Source organism: Microcaecilia unicolor, chromosome 5, assembly GCF_901765095.1.
Source record: "Microcaecilia unicolor chromosome 5, aMicUni1.1, whole genome shotgun sequence".
In the NCBI taxonomy this organism is placed as follows: Eukaryota; Metazoa; Chordata; class Amphibia; order Gymnophiona; family Siphonopidae; genus Microcaecilia; species Microcaecilia unicolor.
The window spans coordinates 176,421,808-176,440,021 of record NC_044035.1 but is presented as its reverse complement, the minus strand read 5'-3'; the positions used below and the strand labels follow the sequence as shown (position 1 = coordinate 176,440,021).

The window sequence follows — 18,214 nt, the reverse complement described above, 5'->3', positions numbered from 1 at the left end:
TACATTTGTACCCCGCGCTTTCCCACTCATGGCAGGCTCAATGCGGCTTACATGGGGCAATGGATCCCTCCTTCTGAGTTATTAGGTTTGGAAAAGGATCTAACCTCAATGGTTCCTTGGAAATAATGCCAGGAGAAGAGGGAACCAAATCTGATGTGACCAATAGGGAGCAATTAGGATCATTGGTCTTGACGTAGTTTGAGAAGAGTATTCCCTATGAGAGACAGTGGGGGAAAGACATGTAGAAGATCCATTTGCCAGTGAAACAAGAAAGCATCTAAGGCTATACATTTGGGAGCCACCTAGCAGTATCATTTGTGCCAATATAGATGAGACGCATAATCTTTACGCTACATCTCAAATCTTGGCATCAGGAAGGCAGCACACCTCCCTGGACATCATATCTTGTCAGCAGATGGACGCCTCTGTACCCCTCAGAACAAAATCACCAACAATCACTACCTTTCACTTCTTATTGGCCACTGATCCAGCGGCTTTGGGGTTATTGATCATTGTATCCTCTTGTTCTTAAGATGTTTTCAACTCTTCTTCTTCCAGGACTGTGATCCAGTTCTTCAGTTCAACAGAAGATGGAGTTGTGGGGTGGGGGGGGGGGGGGGGGGTTGACTATGCAGGATCTGGTGACTTGTGTCCAGATGTCCTCTTTCTGCACAATATCTTCTGTCCCTTTGCTGGAGATCCCCAATGTTTCAACATGCATCTGTGGGCTGAATTTCAGGTTGTCACAGATGCTCCTTAGTTTTGCCACCTCCTCTCTTAGTTATTGTACTTCTTTCATGAAGAATTCGAGGGCAGATGATCAAAAGCCCTGTGCTGTTCCAAACAGTGCTCTAAAAATAGCGTTGGAACAGCGTGGGGTGTTATTGGACCTATGATCAGAGATAATTGCATGCAAATTTAAGCACGCAATTCTCTCTGATCATGGGGTAGAAGTGCGAGAGGACTATGCCTGAGCATGCACTGAGGCACAATACTTCTGCACTTGTTTGATAGGTCTGGGCTGTCAAAAGCCCAGACCTGTCAAACACAGGGGCAACTACCCCTCTCCCAAGCAAGGTGAAATGGGGGCTGGAGGTCCGGCGGACCTCCGGTCCACCCAACACAGGTTCAGGGAGGGCTGCAGATCCGGTGGGTCTCTAGCCCCCCCCCCCCCCCCCCCCCCCCCCCCCCATACACACACACACAGAGCATTGTAAGAAGTCCCTGGTGGCCCAGTGGACAATCGACGCCCCCCCCCCCCCCCCCCGACGCAAGTTCGGGTGGGGCTGGAGATCTGGAGGGTGTCCAGCCCCCCCCCCCCCCCCCCCACAGCATTGTAAGAAGTCCCAAGGTCGGGGGTATGGGGGGATTGACCGTGATCCACTGGGCCACTAGGGACTTCTCATCTCCAGCTGAACCTGTGTCGGGGGGGGGGGGGGGGGGGGGAACCAGAGGTCTGCTGGACTTCCAGCCCCATCACTGGGGGGGGGGCGGGCTTCGGTTCCTGCCGGGGTGGGGTTGCTTCACTGGGGGGAATGGGGGCCTGCTAGCATGCAAATGCATGCTGGACAGGGCTCACCATTGCTCCCCAATGGTCTGCAAACCCTAACACCAGCTCCGAGCTGGTGTAGGGTTTGCCGCAGCCAGCGCGCCAATCTTTGGCGCGCTGGTCGCTGTTCATTGGTGGTGAATAGGTTTAGCTTGCATTTGTGCACTATTTGAACTGAGCCCTGTTTTGCATGCATCTGTCTATTAGGGCTAAAAGAAATGCCTTCAGAAAATGGAAGAAGGAACTGTCTGAAAATAACAAGATACAGCATAAGGAGTGTCAAAGCAAATGCAAGGCGAAGATAAAGAAGGCCAAGAGGGATTACGAAAAAAAGATGGCATTAGAGGCAAAAAAGCATAGTAAAAAAATTTTCGGTATATTAAAAGCAGGAAGCCGGCAAAAGAATCGGTTGGGCTGCTGGATGGCCAAGGGGTAAAAGGGGCGATCAAGGAAGACAAAGACGTAGCGGAGAGATTGAATAAATTCTTTGCTTCGGTCTTCACCGAGGAAGATTTGGGTGGGATACCGGTGTCGGAAATGATATTTCAAGCGGACGAGTCGGAGAAACTTACTGATTTCACGGTAAACCTGGAGGACGTAATGAGGCAGTTCAGCAAACTGAAGAGTAGCAAATCTCCTGGACCAGATGGTATTCATCCTAGAGTACTGATAGAACTGAACAATGAGCTTGCGGAGCTACTGCTAATAATATGCAATTTATCCTTAAAATTGAGCGTGGTACCGGAAGATTGGAGGGTGGCCAATGTAACGCCCATTTTTAAAAAAGGTTCCAGGGGAGATCCGGGAAATTATAGACCGGTGAGTCTGACGTCGGTGCCGGGGAAAATGGTAGAGGCTATTATTAAAAACAAAATTACAGAGCACATCCAAGGACATGGATTACTAAGACTGAGTCAGCACGGCTTTTGTGTGGGGAAATCTTGCCTGACCAATTTACTTCAATTCTTTGAAGGAGTAAACAAACATGTGGACAAAGGGGAGCCGGTTGATATTGTGTATCTGGATTTTCAAAAGGCGTTTGACAAGGTACCTCATGAAAGACTACAGAGGAAATTGGAGGGTCATGGGATAGGAGGAAAAGTCCTATTGTGGATTAAAATCTGGTTGAAGGATAGGAAACAGAGAGTGGGCTTAAATGGGCAGTATTCACAATGGAGACGGGTAGTTACTGGGGTTCCTCAGGGGTCTGTGCTAGGACCGCTGCTTTTTAATATATTTCTAAATGATTTAGAGATGGGAGTAACTAGCTAGGTAATTAAATTTGCTGATGACACAAAGTTATTCAAAGTCGTTAACTCGCGAAGGATTGTGAAAAATTACAGAAGGTCCTTACGAGACTGGGAGACTGGGCGGCTAAATGGCAGATGACGTTTAATGTGAGCAAGTGCAAGGTGATGCATGTGGGGCAAAAAACCCCGAATTATAGCTACATCATGCAAGGTTCCACGTTAGGAGTTACGGACCAAGAAAGGGATCTGGGTGTCGTCGTCGATAATACACTGAAACCTTCTGCTCAGTGTGCTGCTGTGGCTCGGAATGCGAATAGAATGTTGGGTATTATTAGGAAAGATATGGAAAACGGGTGTGAGGATGTTATAATGCTGTTATATCACTCCATGGTGCGACCGCACCTTGAGTATTGTGTTCAATTCTGGTCGCTGCATCTCAAGAAAGATATAATGGAATTGGAAAAGGAGCAGTGAAGGGCGACTAAAATGATAGCGGGGATGAGATGACTTCCCTATGAAGCAAGACTAAGGAGGCTAGGGCTTTTCAGCTTGGAGAAGAGACAGCTGAGGGGAGACATGATAGAGTTATATAAAATAATGAGTGGAGTGGAATAGGTGGATGTGAAGCATCTGTTCACGCTTTCCAAAAATACTAGGACTAGGGGGCATGCGATGAAACTACAGTGTAGTAAATTTAAAACAAATCGGAGAAAATGTTTCTTCACCCAACATGTAATTAAACTCTGGAATTCGTTGCCGGAGAACGTGGTGAAGGCGGTTAGCTTGGCAGAGTTTAAAAGGGGGTTAGACGGTTTCCTAAAGGACAAGTCCATAAACCGCTTCTAAATGGACTTGGGAAATATCCACAATTCCGGGAATAACATGTATAGAATGTTTGTACGTTTGGGAAGCTTGCCAGGTGCCCTTGGCCTGGATTGGCCGCTGTCGAGGACAGGATGCTGGGCTTGATGGACCATTGGTCTTTTCCCAGTGTGGCATTACCTATGTACTTATGTACCTGTAGCAGGTGTTCTCCGAAGACAGCAGGCATATATTCTCACATCCCTCTCACCTCCCCTTGGAGTTGTCTTCTTAGCCTTAGCATTGTATTGTTGGTCCTTCCCTCAAGCATTGGGTCGGAAGACACCCGCACATGCTTGGTGAGGGCACTGCCTTAAAAAGTAACAGTGCACTATAGCAGTATCCCACCAGGCTCCATAGATGACGTCTCCCACAGAATATATGCCTGCTATCCTCAGAGTGCACCTTCTACAGGTAAGTAACTTTGCTTTCTTCTTGTAGATGTGCTGCTGATGCTGCTGCCACCTATTTCATGAAAATTCAAGGTGCTGATGACCATCCAAATGGAAGTATTTTATATTGATGATAGTGATCTAGGAACTTGAAGCAGAAGTAATGTCTGTGTTTCGGGCAAAAAGGAAAATTAGTATATACCTTCTTTAAATCTAAAGATTATAACTAATCATTTTCTTGTAAATGATGTAAGATGGTGGCTAGCAAGTTATCTTCTCTTTTATGATGAGCTTGTTTTATTCTTGGAGATCCAATATTGGGCATATTCCTCCTGATTTCAGGGTCAGGAAATATTAGAATCCCTGGTTTTCTTCATTATGGGTACCTTTGCTTTGGCATTTGCTGTTTGTAATGCATTTATCTGTTGTTGAAGTAATTGATGCTATTTGAACAGAGGAGGATGAAAGTTTGGCTTCCTTACAGGAAGCAACAGCTCGAGACAAAAAAGGTCACCCTTTCTCCCACAGGTATGTTGGGATTCTTCATTTAATCAAAACTAGGCCCACATTTATCCTGGGGCTGAGCTGTTGATTTCTGAGACTTGATTCTTTGTTAGTACTTCCGATGAAGTCTTTCTGACTGAAGTCTCACATAATGATATGGCTGATGCCTTTTGAAATGATTACGGTTTTTTTTTACAAATTGTAATGACATTTTCTTGAATATAATTGATGCTGCTCAGTATTATCTGTCACTAATAATTGCCTCCACTGCATGCAAATCCCTCTTATGAATATTCATCGTGGATATCCTGAAAATCTGACTGGCTAGGGTGCCTCCAGGACCAGGTTTAGGAACCACTGGTCTAGCAGCCAAAGTTTATCAAGACCCATTGCTGATTGTACTCTGTATATTATTTCCAGACTCTTAGATGTACAGTGGGGGAAATAAGTATTTGATCCCTTGCTGATTTTGTAAGTTTGCCCACTGACAAAGACATGAGCAGCCCATAATTGAAGGGTAGGTTATTGGTAACAGTGAGAGATAGCACATCACAAATTAAATCCGGAAAATCACATTGTGGAAAGTATATGAATTTATTTGCATTCTGCAGAGGGAAATAAGTATTTGATCCCCCACCAACCAGTAAGAGATCTGGCCCCTACAGACCAGGTAGATGCTCCAAATCAACTCGTTACCTGCATGACAGACAGCTGTCGGCAATGGTCACCTGTATGAAAGACACCTGTCCACAGACTCAGTGAATCAGTCAGACTCTGACCTCTACAAAATGGCCAAGAGCAAGGAGCTGTCTAAGGATGTCAGGGACAAGATCATACACCTGCACAAGGCTGGAATGGGCTACAAAACCATCAGTAAGACGCTGGGCGAGAAGGAGACAACTGTTGGTGCCATAGTAAGAAAATGGAAGAAGTACAAAATGACTGTCAATCGACAAAGATCTGGGGCTCCACGCAAAATCTCACCTCGTGGGGTATCCTTGATCATGAGGAAGGTTAGAAATCAGCCTACAACCACAAGGGGGGAACTTGTCAATGATCTCAAGGCAGCTGGGACCACTGTCACCACGAAAACCATTGGTAACACATTACGACATAACGGATTGCAATCCTGCAGTGCCCGCAAGGTCCCCCTGCTCCGGAAGGCACATGTGACGGCCCGTCTGAAGTTTGCCGAACACCTGGATGATGCCGAGAGTGATTGGGAGAAGGTGCTGTGGTCAGATGAGACAAAAATTGAGCTCTTTGGCATGAACTCAACTCGCCGTGTTTGGAGGAAGAGAAATGCTGCCTATGACCCAAAGAACACCGTCCCCACTGTCAAGCATGGAGGTGGAAATGTTATGTTTTGGGGGTGTTTCTCTGCTAAGGGCACAGGACTACTTCACCGCATCAATGGGAGAATGGATGGGGCCATGTACCGTACAATTCTGAGTGACAACCTCCTTCCCTCCGCCAGGGCCTTAAAAATGGGTCGTGGCTGGGTCTTCCAGCACGACAATGACCCAAAACATACAGCCAAGGCAACAAAGGAGTGGCTCAGGAAGAAGCACATTAGGGTCATGGAGTGGCCTAGCCAGTCACCAGACCTTAATCCCATTGAAAACTTATGGAGGGAGCTGAAGCTGCGAGTTGCCGAGCGACAGCCCAGAACTCTTAATGATTTAGAGATGATCTGCAAAGAGGAGTGGACCAAAATTCCTCCTGACATGTGTGCAAACCTCATCATCAACTACAGAAGACGTCTGACCGCTGTGCTTGCCAACAAGGGTTTTGCCACCAAGTATTAGGTCTTGTTTGCCAGAGGGATTAAATACTTATTTCCCTCTGCAGAATGCAAATAAATTCATATACTTTCCACAATGTGATTTTCCGGATTTAATTTGTGATGTGCTATCTCTCACTGTTACCAATAACCTACCCTTCAATTATGGGCTGCTCATGTCTTTGTCAGTGGGCAAACTTACAAAATCAGCAAGGGATCAAATACTTATTTCCCCCACTGTAGGTCATGCAGTTAGAGGGTCTCAACTCATTTGATTCATAATGCTCCTTTTGGAATTCTCTACACAATTCTGTAATCACAAGATAAGGTTGTGATGGAGTTTTAGAACTCAATTCCTGTAAAAGTTTGGTTTATTTAATTATTTGAAAAATTCATAGCCCACTATTTCTAAAAGTCAGTGCAAGTTGCAAACAACATACATAATCAAGAACCAGTAAACAAAAAATAAAAACCGTCAACAACATAAATCAATAAATTTAAAATTTGGTAGGGTTGGTGGAGGATGGAAGGACTGCTTAGCCTTGCTGCTCCTTTAAAATTCTGTCTTTGTATGCTGGTTTTCCTTCTGCTGCTTTCTAGGTATCTTGGACTTATGTTTTCTCCTTTCCTCTTTGTGACCTGAATAATGATGTTCTCTTCTTGGAGCTGACTGTTCTTTATCTTCACTGTGCCATTTTGGTGGTGAAGGGAAAAGCTGTCCATGTGAGGAGAATTGTTTATTGATGCTGTGTCAGCACTGTGCCAGCTCTGGCTCATGTGGGAAGAGTCATCAGCGCAGCAAGTCATTGCCTGGTAACTCCCTGCTATATGTGCATTTGCTGATGCGCCATGGGTGTTTGTATTGAAGGAGAATCCTTTTTTGAGCAGTCTAGAATGCTTCTATTACCTGCTAACAGTTACAAAGATTTTTCTGGGAATTTTAGCGTCTCCTTAGTCTTGTGATATTGAACAAGAGTGTTTGGAAGAATGTTTCTTGTTTGGTTGCCTTTAACACTTTCTACAATTTTGATCAATCTGGTGCTCTCACTTGTTGTCCAATAATTAATTCTCTTAGTTTCAGCACTCTTCTCTTGCAAGCATTGGGCACCATTGGGCCCATTTACAGAAGTCCAGAACCTCATGAGAGGGCCCCATAAAGTGGACACACAGCTTATGTGTAATCATTTTAAACATTTTCTAGGCACAGTTCATGCAATATTTAAACCCTGTTTTCCCCTCCGACATTGTAAATATCAATTCTGCCAAGTTGGACTAAATTTTGCTTGTAAAACCTACTCATTTCAACTCAGGTACAGATGGGAGTTAAACCTGGCTGCTGTGACCACTGTTAAAAACTGACTGAAGGGATCTGTCAACAGAAGGAATGTGGAAATGCACATGCATGCTCAGAAAACCTGTCCAGAGTTGTCTGGGGAAGTTTTAACCTGACTAATTCCATCCTGATGACATAATGATCTGTGTGACTGTAGAGATGCCTGCTATCCATGGAGGAAGGAAGAAATACATTATAAGAACTGAGTTTTTTTGCAGTGTGCTGCACTGGAAGTTCTTGACCTTTTCAGTACCCTGTGTGATCCACATGTCTCTTGCCCTGTAAAAGTGACCTGTTTAGCTTAATTATCAAAGTATGATCATGGGCAACAGCTTTCAAGACCAGATAGGTAATGTAGAACAAATGATAGGTAATGAACTCCTCATTGATTCTTCTCTTATTGTTATATGCATCTTAGGAAATGGTGGAAGCAGCAGGGGAGGATGAGAGGGAGCTGGCTGCAGAAATGGCAGCTGCCTTCCTAAATGAAAACCTACCAGAGGCCATCTTTGGTTCTCCAAAGGCTGGAAATGGTCAATGGGCCTCTGTAGTGCGAGTGATGAATCCCATCCAAGGAAACACTCTGGACCTGGTGCAGCTAGAGCAGAATGAGGCAGCTTTCAGGTAAGGTGCAATGATTTTAAGAATAAAATGAACACGGTTTGGCTCTAAAAACATTCGGACTGATATTCAGATGGATTTGTATGTTCATTGATGAATATCTGTCTGCTATCCATACATTTTCAATCACTACATAGACAGAGAAATTTTCAACCTGACACTATCTGGGCCAACATTATCTGCCTAGTTAAGGGGCATACGGAGGGTAGAATGGTAAAATTATCCAAATTGCAGTGATTTCAACTGTTATTAAATGGATAGCAGTAGTGACTATACAATACCTGTATTCAATGCCACTGATTAAATGTGTAGCATTTACAGGGGACTGGTTTCCTTTGAAACAATTTTATTACATTTTGAAAACGTCACATAGTAACATAGTAGATGACGGCAGAAAAAGACCTGCACGGTCCATCTAGTCTGCCCACGATAAACTCATATGTGTATACCTTACCTTGATTTGTACCTGTGTTTTTCAGGGCACAGACCGTATAAGTCTGTCCAGCAGTATTTCCCGCCTCCCAACCACCAGTCCCGCCTCCCATCACCGGCTCCGGCACAGACCCCGTATAAGTCTGCCCTCCCCCATCCTAGCCTCTCAACCACCAACCCCTCTTCCCCCCGCCACCCAATTTCAGTTAAGCTTCTGTGGATCCATTCCTTCTGCACAGGATTCCTTTATGCCTGTCCCACGCATGTTTGAATTCCGTTACCGTTTTCATCTCCACCACCTCCCGCGGGAGAGCATTCCAAGCGTTGACCACCCTCTCCGTGAAGAAATACTTCTGACATCTTTCCTGAGTCTGCCCCCCTTCAATCTCATTTCATGTCCTCTCGTTCTACTGCCTTCCCATCTCCGGAAAAGATTCGTTTGTCACAAGCAGATCAAGGACAATAGTGTGTAAACAATATAACAGACTATAACATAACTCTCTCATCCATATCCAACCCTCTGAAGCCATCCCAAACAAAAATCTTATTTAGCAATAAAAACAGGAAAAGATAAATTAGCTAGGCTTAGCTGTTTATAGTATCCTGGCTTTAATATAAAAAGCCACCCTCCCCCCACCTTCCATCATTCTCCCCTTCTCCCTTCCAGGGATCTAGTATTCCATCTGTTATCTAAAGCACAGGCAAGGACAAATTACAGCTTATTCAAAATTAAACTTCTGACAAGGAGAGAGACTGATTATTAACGTGGGGACCATATGTACAGAGAGAGCTTTTTTTGCATTTTGTAATGAAGCCTGCCCTTCTCACTTCCGACTGTACCAGAGTATGTAATTGAACTCTGCAATTTCAATAAGAGGGAGACTCAGAAGATGTCCAGGAACACCTTTTCCTACCACTCCCAACAGCAGGAATATCTAGTATTAAGGCCTCCAGAGTTAGGTTGATTTTCTGACCAATCAACTGGCTTATATAACTAGAGTCGACAAGAACCATTGGATAGTACAACAGTTCCTGAGAGAATAAGTGTTCTCTTCCCCATTGCATTTTATGCAAACTGCTGTATCCAGCTTCCCAACTTTTTACATATGGGGCTACATAAAATAGGCTCTATGCAGTGTACAAAAAGCATATGCCTCAGCATTCCTCCAGACCGGCCTAGACAGATGGGTTATGCACTCCTACCAGCAGGTGGGTGGAGACTGAACTACAGACTTATGGTGTAGCCTATAAGATAACTGTGTAGTCCCTCCTAGAGTCAATATTTCTATTTTCCAGCAAGTGATAGAGGTGCGAGCCTGTGCAGTCTCATCTGGTCTGGTAGGCCTTATTAAAAAAAAAAAATGAGACGGACATGGGGTTTCTCTGCTGCTTCTTCCCTAAGGCTTCTGTTTTGCTGCTTAGTAGAGCTTCTGTTTTGCTGCTTAGTAGAGGTGTGGCTTGTGGGGGTCACTTTGTGCCCTGGAGGTGTCAAACTTGGGTTGCCAAGTCCCTCTCCCCCCCCCCCCCCCCCCCCCCCCCTTCCCTTCATTCTGCCTCCTTGGTCCTGAGGCGTTTGTTTTCTTGGAGGTCTTTTTGTGCCTTGGCCTCTGAGGTTTTCAGGGAGCCTTGAGTGCCTGGGAGAAGTGCCTCATTTGAATTAAAAAAAAAAAAAAAAAAAAGAGAGAGAGAGATTTTAACACAGGACCTTACTTTAAGAAGGCAAAAGAGGAATCCTCTATTGTTTTGGCTATGCTCCGCTGCTGTAATGTTTGGGACCTTACCTTGTGTGGATATGTTTTCAGTTGGCACATCCCCCCCCCCCCCCCCCCCCCCCCCCCCTTTCCATCGTGGCATGAGTTCTGAGAAGGCCCACCGCTGTGCGAACTCCCATAAGTGCTTAGATGCAGCCAGCACTTGTAAACATTGCCAGGACCTCGCAGTTGCCAGTCCAATGAAAGATTCCACGTTGGCACCTGCTCTGTCCTTGGAGCAGAATTGGGATCATCCCAGCAAGTGACTAACTTGAGTGCTTCAGAAGCAGTGGTGGTCCCAATGTTGGCAGGATCCGCTGTCATGTTGGATCCTGCAATAGTTTCTCCTTAGTCTCCGTGGTTGGAAACATCCGTTTTACCCTTGGGGTCTCGGACACAGGCTGAATTGGGGGATGTTTTGGTTGTTGGCTTCTCTCCAGAATTTGTTCTTACCATGTATAAAGCCTTTTGTCTGTGACAGTCTGAGGAGCCAGAAGTGGCAGGACCCAGTGGGGCATGCCTCTCCTCTTCCAAGTGGCAGAAGTTTGGGGAAAAGCAGGATTTTCTGGACTCTGCTTCCATTCTTTCTAAGGAGGAGCAGTTTTTGATGAATGAAGACAGTACACCTGTGAAGACTTCTCGGTGGTCTAGATTTTTTTTTACCATGAGGAGCTCCAGGAGCTAATATCCTAAGTTTCTTCTAGCCTTAATTTGGATGAGGGCAGGTAGTCTTTGGGCCACATAAAGTGGATCCTCTGGTGAAAGGTATTTGGAAGGCTACTTGGTCTTTTCCTATTCATCAGGACATCTGTGATGTTATCCATACCTGTGGAATTACCTGTACGCTCCATTCCTGATAGCACGTTCTACTACAAAGCTCTATCCCATCCCAGAGCAAGATTACGAGGGTCTGCACCTGCCTATGGTAGACACGGTGATTTCAGTGGTGACAAAGAAAAATACAGTCCTTCTGGATGATGATACAGCCCTGAAGGACTCTCGCAGGATAGAGACTCTCCTTCAGCAGAGTTTTGATATTTCTGCCCTCGCAGTGCAAGCGGCCATTTATAGAGGCTTGGTAGCTTGTGTGTGCTTTCGCTAGGTAGCCAACGGATTAATTTTCTTCTGGTGGATCTGGAGGTTACTAAGACTGAGAGGTTCCTCCTTCCTTGCTGATGCCTTATATGATTTTCTGTGGGCCTCTGCTAAGTCCATGGCACTCGGCGTGGTGGCCCAGGAAGTCATCGTAGCTTCATAGTTGGTCGGTAGATGCAGTCTCTAAGTCAAAGCTCATCAGGTGCCCCTTTGGTAAAATCTTGTTTGGGGATGAGTTAAACAAATTGGTGAAGTATTTTTGAGTCCAAGGTGCCTCGGTTGCCTGAGGATCACCCTTGGGCTAGGTTGGGGCGTTTGCTGTGGTCAGCGTAGTCATTATTTTCAGAGATCGCAGTCTTTTCAAGGAGGCTGGAGTAGGGACTCAAGCCTGGTTGCTTCTGGTCTGGGACATAGTGTTGGAACCCAGCACCTGGAGGCAGTCGGAGCTCAACTGTGGGACTTCTACAGGAAGTGGGATCTTGAAGTTGTCCGTGAGTGGTATGCCCTGGAGTTCACGTATCAGTTTCATGAGTCCTTTGTGGAGTCGTCCTACCGGTCCCATTGGAAGGTGGAAGTTGTCCAGGAGACCCTACAAAGGCTGTTGACTGTTAAGGCCCTTTCTCCTGGCAATTGCAGAAAGGGTCGCTATTCCATCTACTTTGTTGCCCCAAAGAAGAATGGTACCTTTTCCCCTATTGTGGATCTCAAGGGAGTGAATTGGGTGCTCAAGGTCCCCAGTTTTCTCGTGGAGAATACTGTACTCCAGCATGGCGGTGCAGCCTAGAGAGTTTTTTACTTCCTTGGATCTGACAGAGGCCTATCTTCATATTTCCATTCGGTCATGTCATCAGCAGTTAACTTTGTTTTGTGATTTTGGATCAGCACTTTATTTTATTTTTTGTTACATTTGTACCCCGCGCTTTCCCACTCATGGCAGGCTCAATGTGGCTTACATAGGGCAATGGAGTGTTAAGTGACTTGCCCAGAGTCACAAGGAGCTGCCTGTGCCTGAAGTGGGAATCGAACTCAGTTCCCCAGGACCAAAGTCCACCACCCTAACCACTAGGCCACTCCTCCACTCCACTTTCAATTCTGTGTGTTTCCCTTTGGCCTAGCGACCACTCCCCACACCTTTTCCAAGATGATGGTGGTGGCCACATCTCTGAGGAAAGAAAAGATCTTCATACATCCCTATCTGCATGATTGGTTCTGGTCACCGCACCTCAAAAAAGATATAAAGGAATTGGAAACGGTGCAGAGAAGGGCAACGAAAATGGTAAAAGGGATGGGAGGACTTCCCTATGAGGAAAGGCAAAGATGGTTAGGGCTCTTCAGCTTGAAGAAGAGGCGGCTGAGGGGTGATATGATAGAAGATAATGAGTGGAATGGAGCGGACAGATGTGAAGCGTTCGTTTACACTTTCTAACAATAATAGAACCAGGGGACATAATATGCAGCTAGAATGTGGTAGATTTAAAACAAATAGGAGAAAATTTTTCTTTACTCAGCGCGTAGTTAGACTCTGGAACTCGTTGCCGGAAAATGTAGTGACAGCAGTTGGCATTGCTGAGTTTAAAGGGGGTTTGGACAGATTCCTGAAGGAAAAGTCCATTGAACATTATTAATTTAAATTTTTGTTTTGGGGTTTTTGACGGGTTCTTGAGGCCTGGATTGGCCACTGTCGGAGACAGGATGCTGGGCTCGATGGACCCTTGGTCTTTTCACAGTATGGCGGTGCTTATGTTCTTATGACCCGTGCTAAGTCTGCCTGATAGAGCACATAGGCTCCTATGAAGGTGATGCAAGTTTTCGAGTTCAGGTGGGTTGTCAATCACTCCAAGAGCAATCTGATCCCTTCCCAAACCCTGGAATATCTGGGAATCCAGTCGCAGATTCACTTCCTTCTTTCTACACCCTCTGCTTCGGCTCAAATGTATCATCAGGTGTTGGACTCCATGGCGGCCGTGCAGAAGGTGGTGAAATGGGCCAGAGCTCATATGAGACCTTCTCAGAGGGCACTGCTATCTTGTGCTTCAGGATCTGGAGGGCAAGTTGGTGCGAGTCCTCTCCGATAACACCATAACCATAGCATACATGAATCAGCAGGGAGGAACACCAAGTCAGGCATTGGTGGAAGAAAAAGGCCAGTTGATAGCCTGGGTGGAATGTCACTTCCTGGATCTCATGATAGCTTACGTGGCCAGAGTGGAAAACGTTCAGGCAAACTTTCTCAGCTGAAATGTTCTAGACCCCAGGGAATGGTCTCTGGGGCAGATCGAACAGGTGGTCTGGAAATGGGACGGTCCAGTCATGGATCTCAAAACGACAGCAAGTAAATACAACAGCTCTCAGGTTCTTCAGTCGCTGGAGGGAAATAATGTCGGAGGGCCTCAATGCTCTGATTCGACCGTTCTCAGTCTGGGCTGCTCTGTGTGTTCCTGCCTTGACCCCTTCTTGGGTGAGGTGTTCAGTGGATTGCACTTTGCGATGCCCCAGTGGTGATAGTGGCTCTGGATTGGCCTTGGAGGCTGTGTTACGCAAATCTAATGTGCCTGACGGTGGACAGTTCATTGCGTGTCACAATATCAGATGATCTGCTTTCCCAGAGTCTGGTGCACGCACCAGACCCGGATCAATTCTGTCTTGAGGCTTGGCTCTTGAGAGGGCACATCTGACCAAGAAGGGGTTCTCGTCCAGAGTGATTGGAATCATACTGAGGTACTGGAAGACATCTACCTGTTTACCTTACATCAGGATTTGGCGTGTTTTCTAGGACTCTGACCCTGCAGTCTTCAGTATCTTTTATTCTAGATTTTCTTCAGAACTAGAATATGGTAAGGTTTAGCCTTAGAGTTGCTTCGAGTGCATTTGGCAGCATTGGCTTGTTTCAGAGGATTGGTTAAGCGTAAGCCCTCTGGCCTTGCATCTGGATGAGTATGTTTCCTCAAGGGGGTCAGGCTTTTAAGGCTCCTACAGTGCAGGTTAATTCGTCCATGGAACTTTAATCTCATTCTCTCAGTCTTAATGAAAGCTCCCTTTGAGCCTTTGACAGGGTGCAGTATCATGGATCTTACTTTGAAGGTGGTGGTCCTTATTGCTGTCTCGTCAGCGAGGCATATCTCGGATTTATAGGCCTTGTCTTTCAGAAAACTGTTCTTGCTGTTTTAACCTGAGAAGGTTGTCCTCCAGCCAGTGTTGTGCTTTCTCCCTAAGATGGTCTCTGTTTTCCATATGAACTAGTTGGTGGCATTGCTGGTATTAGGGGAGCCACACAACATGGATGAGCAGCACTTCTTTTATCGGCTGGATTTCAGAAGGACTTTGCGGGCTCTTTTTGAGGGCGCCGTGGGGAGTCTGGGCGGGTTTCCAAGTTTCCTCGATTTGTCCGGGTTTCTCAGTTCGTGTCATCACATGACCTTGTCCTATCATGAGTATGTACCTGCAGCCTGCCAGAAATCAGCCGATCTAAAAGTCATCGGGGGGCGGGCAGTGAAGGCGTGCAGGCAGGCCCCCTCCTCCCCCCTTCCCTTCCCCTCCCCTCCTTCGTCCTTCCCCTCCGAATTTAAAAAGTCGTCTCTCTTCTTACCTCGTCGGGGTTACAGCGGCGGCAGGCTGGCAGCAGCAGTGAAAAGCGCTGCATGTACGCTTCAGCCCTTCTTCCCTTCTCTGTCTCTCGGCTCTGGTCCCGCCCTCATTTCCTGTTTCCGCAATGGCGGGACCAGAGCTGAGAGACAGAGAAGGGAAGAAGGGCTGAAGCGTGCACGCAGCGCTTTTCACTGCTGCTGCCGGCCTGCCGCCGTAACCCCAACGAGGTAAGAAAGAGATGACTTTTAAAATTCGAAGAAGGGGGAACCCTGGAACTCGGAGGGACCCTGGAACTTGAAGGGAGGGAAGGAGAGGGAGGGCCTGGAACTTGGAGGGAGGGGGGGAGCCTGGAACTTAGAGGGAGAGTGGGTGGGCCAGACCACAGGGCAGTAGTAAGGGGAGGGGGGTGATGGGGAGGAGGAGTGATGGGGTGTGTGATAGGGGGAGGGGAAAATGTGACAGGGGCGGAGTGAGGGTGAAAGGGGGCGGGTGTGAAAGGGGCGGGGCATGTGTCCTTTTTAGGGGACAAAATATGGTAACCCTATATATGAGGTAGTCCTTTTTGATGGGAAAGGTATATAAGTAACTGCTCATCTAAAAAGAGACTCTGAAAATAGCCCGGCTGGCAAGAGAGCTTCGTATCCTTGCCACAGCCTTTTTTCTGAGGGAGGTGTAGTCCCCCCCCCACCCCCCCCCCCCACCCCCACACACGTAAGAACTAGTTCTTTACAGCTAAGAATCTTTCATTCATTCATTCTTTCTCTTCTTTCTCTGTTCTGTGACCTTTGTATGACAGTGAGGAATAAACTTTCCTTACTCCTTTTTCTCTTTTTTTCTAAGTTCAGACTGAAACTTTTACAAATACTAAAGCTACTATTGCTGTTCTGTAAAACTACTAATGCCAAGAGCCAATAGTAATTCTTGTGCTGTTGCAGTGAGTAATATTCTAACTTAGCCTGACTTTTTCTAAGAATAGCATCCAAACACAGCCAGTACAGGAGGAAAACAAGCCATGCTACAGATAAAGAGGAGAAGGAGCTGTGAGGGACTTGCATGTTAGCAGCTCCTGGTGGTAGCTCTGGTTTTACATCCCAAAGTGAAGTACACTAGTCAGTTCTTTTGGTTGTTTAGTGTTAGAGAGAAAAATGGACATGATTGAAAATATTTTTCTTGTTTGACTTTGATGTTGACACTTGATGCCAGCACAAGCTGGAATATACTCATGTCCCAGTAATTGTCAGCATAGACAGAAACATCTGTCACCAGTGGACTATCCAAGGTAGGTCTAATTTTATAGTTCACCTTCACTAATTCAGCAGAGATTGCAGTTGAATTGATTTGTATATCAGGGTACAATAGGGCAAGGTTTGTGGAGTAATTATTTGATACTTGGCTTATGGTGGTTAGCACTACTCATCCTCTGGGGAAGACACTCTAAGGCTTGCACTGTCTGGTAGTGGCTATCTTCAATACTCTGCTCAGCTTGTACTATTCCATAGTTTTTCCTTGCTTAATCATATGGTACATACTCCAGAGACCTAGATGTTTAACCTTTTAACATTAATCCTTTCCTTGTCTTGTCTGCAGCGTGGCAGTGTGCAAGTTTAGCAATGCTGGTGATGATTGGTATGTTCTGGTGGGTGTAGCTAAGGACCTGATCCTGAACCCCCGCTCTGTTGCTGGTGGCTTCATCTATACTTACAAACTAGTGAATGCTGGTGAGAAACTTGAATTCCTGCATAAGGTAAAGACTCCATCTATTTTCTGTCTTCACAACTGTATAATGGGGGTTTCCTTCAGGAGAACTATCTTAGAGAAACAGGGAGGAGGCATTATATGATTGACTAGAATATAGCTATACAGGAAAGTGCTCTCTGGCAAGCAGACATGTAAGTGCTACTTATTTTAAGGTGTGAGATCTGTTTGAGTAATTTAAAGCCCAGAATAATTTCATTTGGAGATTAAAAGATGGGTTCATGTGAAATCAGCTTGTAAAGGCAGAGACAGCAGCTATGATGACTCATCAAGTGGCAGGAAGAAGCTCTATCAAAAAAGTCTGCATTCATTTACTCTGTTCTTAATTACAGACTTTGTTTTTGTTGAAAGCGTGTTTAGGCTATCATGGGACTATTGGGTTTATACTGATTATAAATGTGGGAGAAAGAGGGTTGTCAGGCTAGAAAGGAAGGCAGCGAGGCTTGTATTGAAGTAATTAGGATATATGGTCTTGTGACATGTTAGCTTAACTCATAGTTTGTAGGTAACCGGTCTTCTGCAGAAGGGAAGTATGTTTTCTATACAACATTAACCTACCTTTTTTGTTTATTCAAACAAATAATATAAATGTAGAGATGGAACTGTTCTCCAAGGATAAACAAAGTAGCAAGTCCTCAGTGTGGGTGACATCACAACAGAGCCTGCTTGAGACAGCAGCTTTAGCTGTACTTAATAGCTTTTGAATCACTTCACTGTACATGCCTGCCACCTGCAGCTGGCACTCAGGACAACCTCATTCTTCATCTTTCCATGGAACCGGTCAGATATGTATACCGGAGCTTACCTTAATATGACATTTCTGGATCTAAGTTGTGATTTTTGTAAGCTTTCTCATGTCATGAGTACATAAGTATTGCCACACTGGGACAGACCAAAGGTCCATCAAGCCCAGCATGCTGTTTCCAACAGTGGCCAATCCAGGTCACAAATATCTGGCAAGATCCCAAAAAAGTTCAATACATTTTATGCTTCTTATCCCAGAAATAAGCAGTGGATTTTCCCCAAGTCATTTTAATAATAGTCTATGGACTTTTCCTTAGGAAGCGGTCCAAACCTTTTTTTTTTTTTTTTTTTTTTTTTTAAACCCGGCTTTGCTAACCACCTTTACCACATTCTCTGGCAATGAATTCCAGAGTTTAATTACACGTTGAGTGAAGAAAATTACTACTTTGTAGCTTCATCACATGCCCCATAGTCGTATTTTTGGAAATAGTAAACAAACTATTCACGTCTACCCGTTTCACTGCAGTCATTAATTTATAGACATCTATCATGTCCTATC

The 18,214-nt window shown here is 45.5% G+C and overlaps 1 protein-coding gene across 1 annotated transcript in view; it reads left to right on the top strand.

Annotated features, from left to right (window-relative positions):
- Positions 1-18,214, top strand: part of LOC115470428 (splicing factor 3B subunit 3) — a 210,377-nt gene that overhangs the window by 144,455 nt on the left and 47,708 nt on the right. Inside the window, exons 10-11 of the mRNA XM_030203606.1 lie at positions 8,091-8,296; positions 16,744-16,900. Of these exons, the coding sequence (XP_030059466.1) occupies positions 8,091-8,296; positions 16,744-16,900 (363 nt within the window). The remainder of the gene's footprint in view (positions 1-8,090; positions 8,297-16,743; positions 16,901-18,214) is intronic.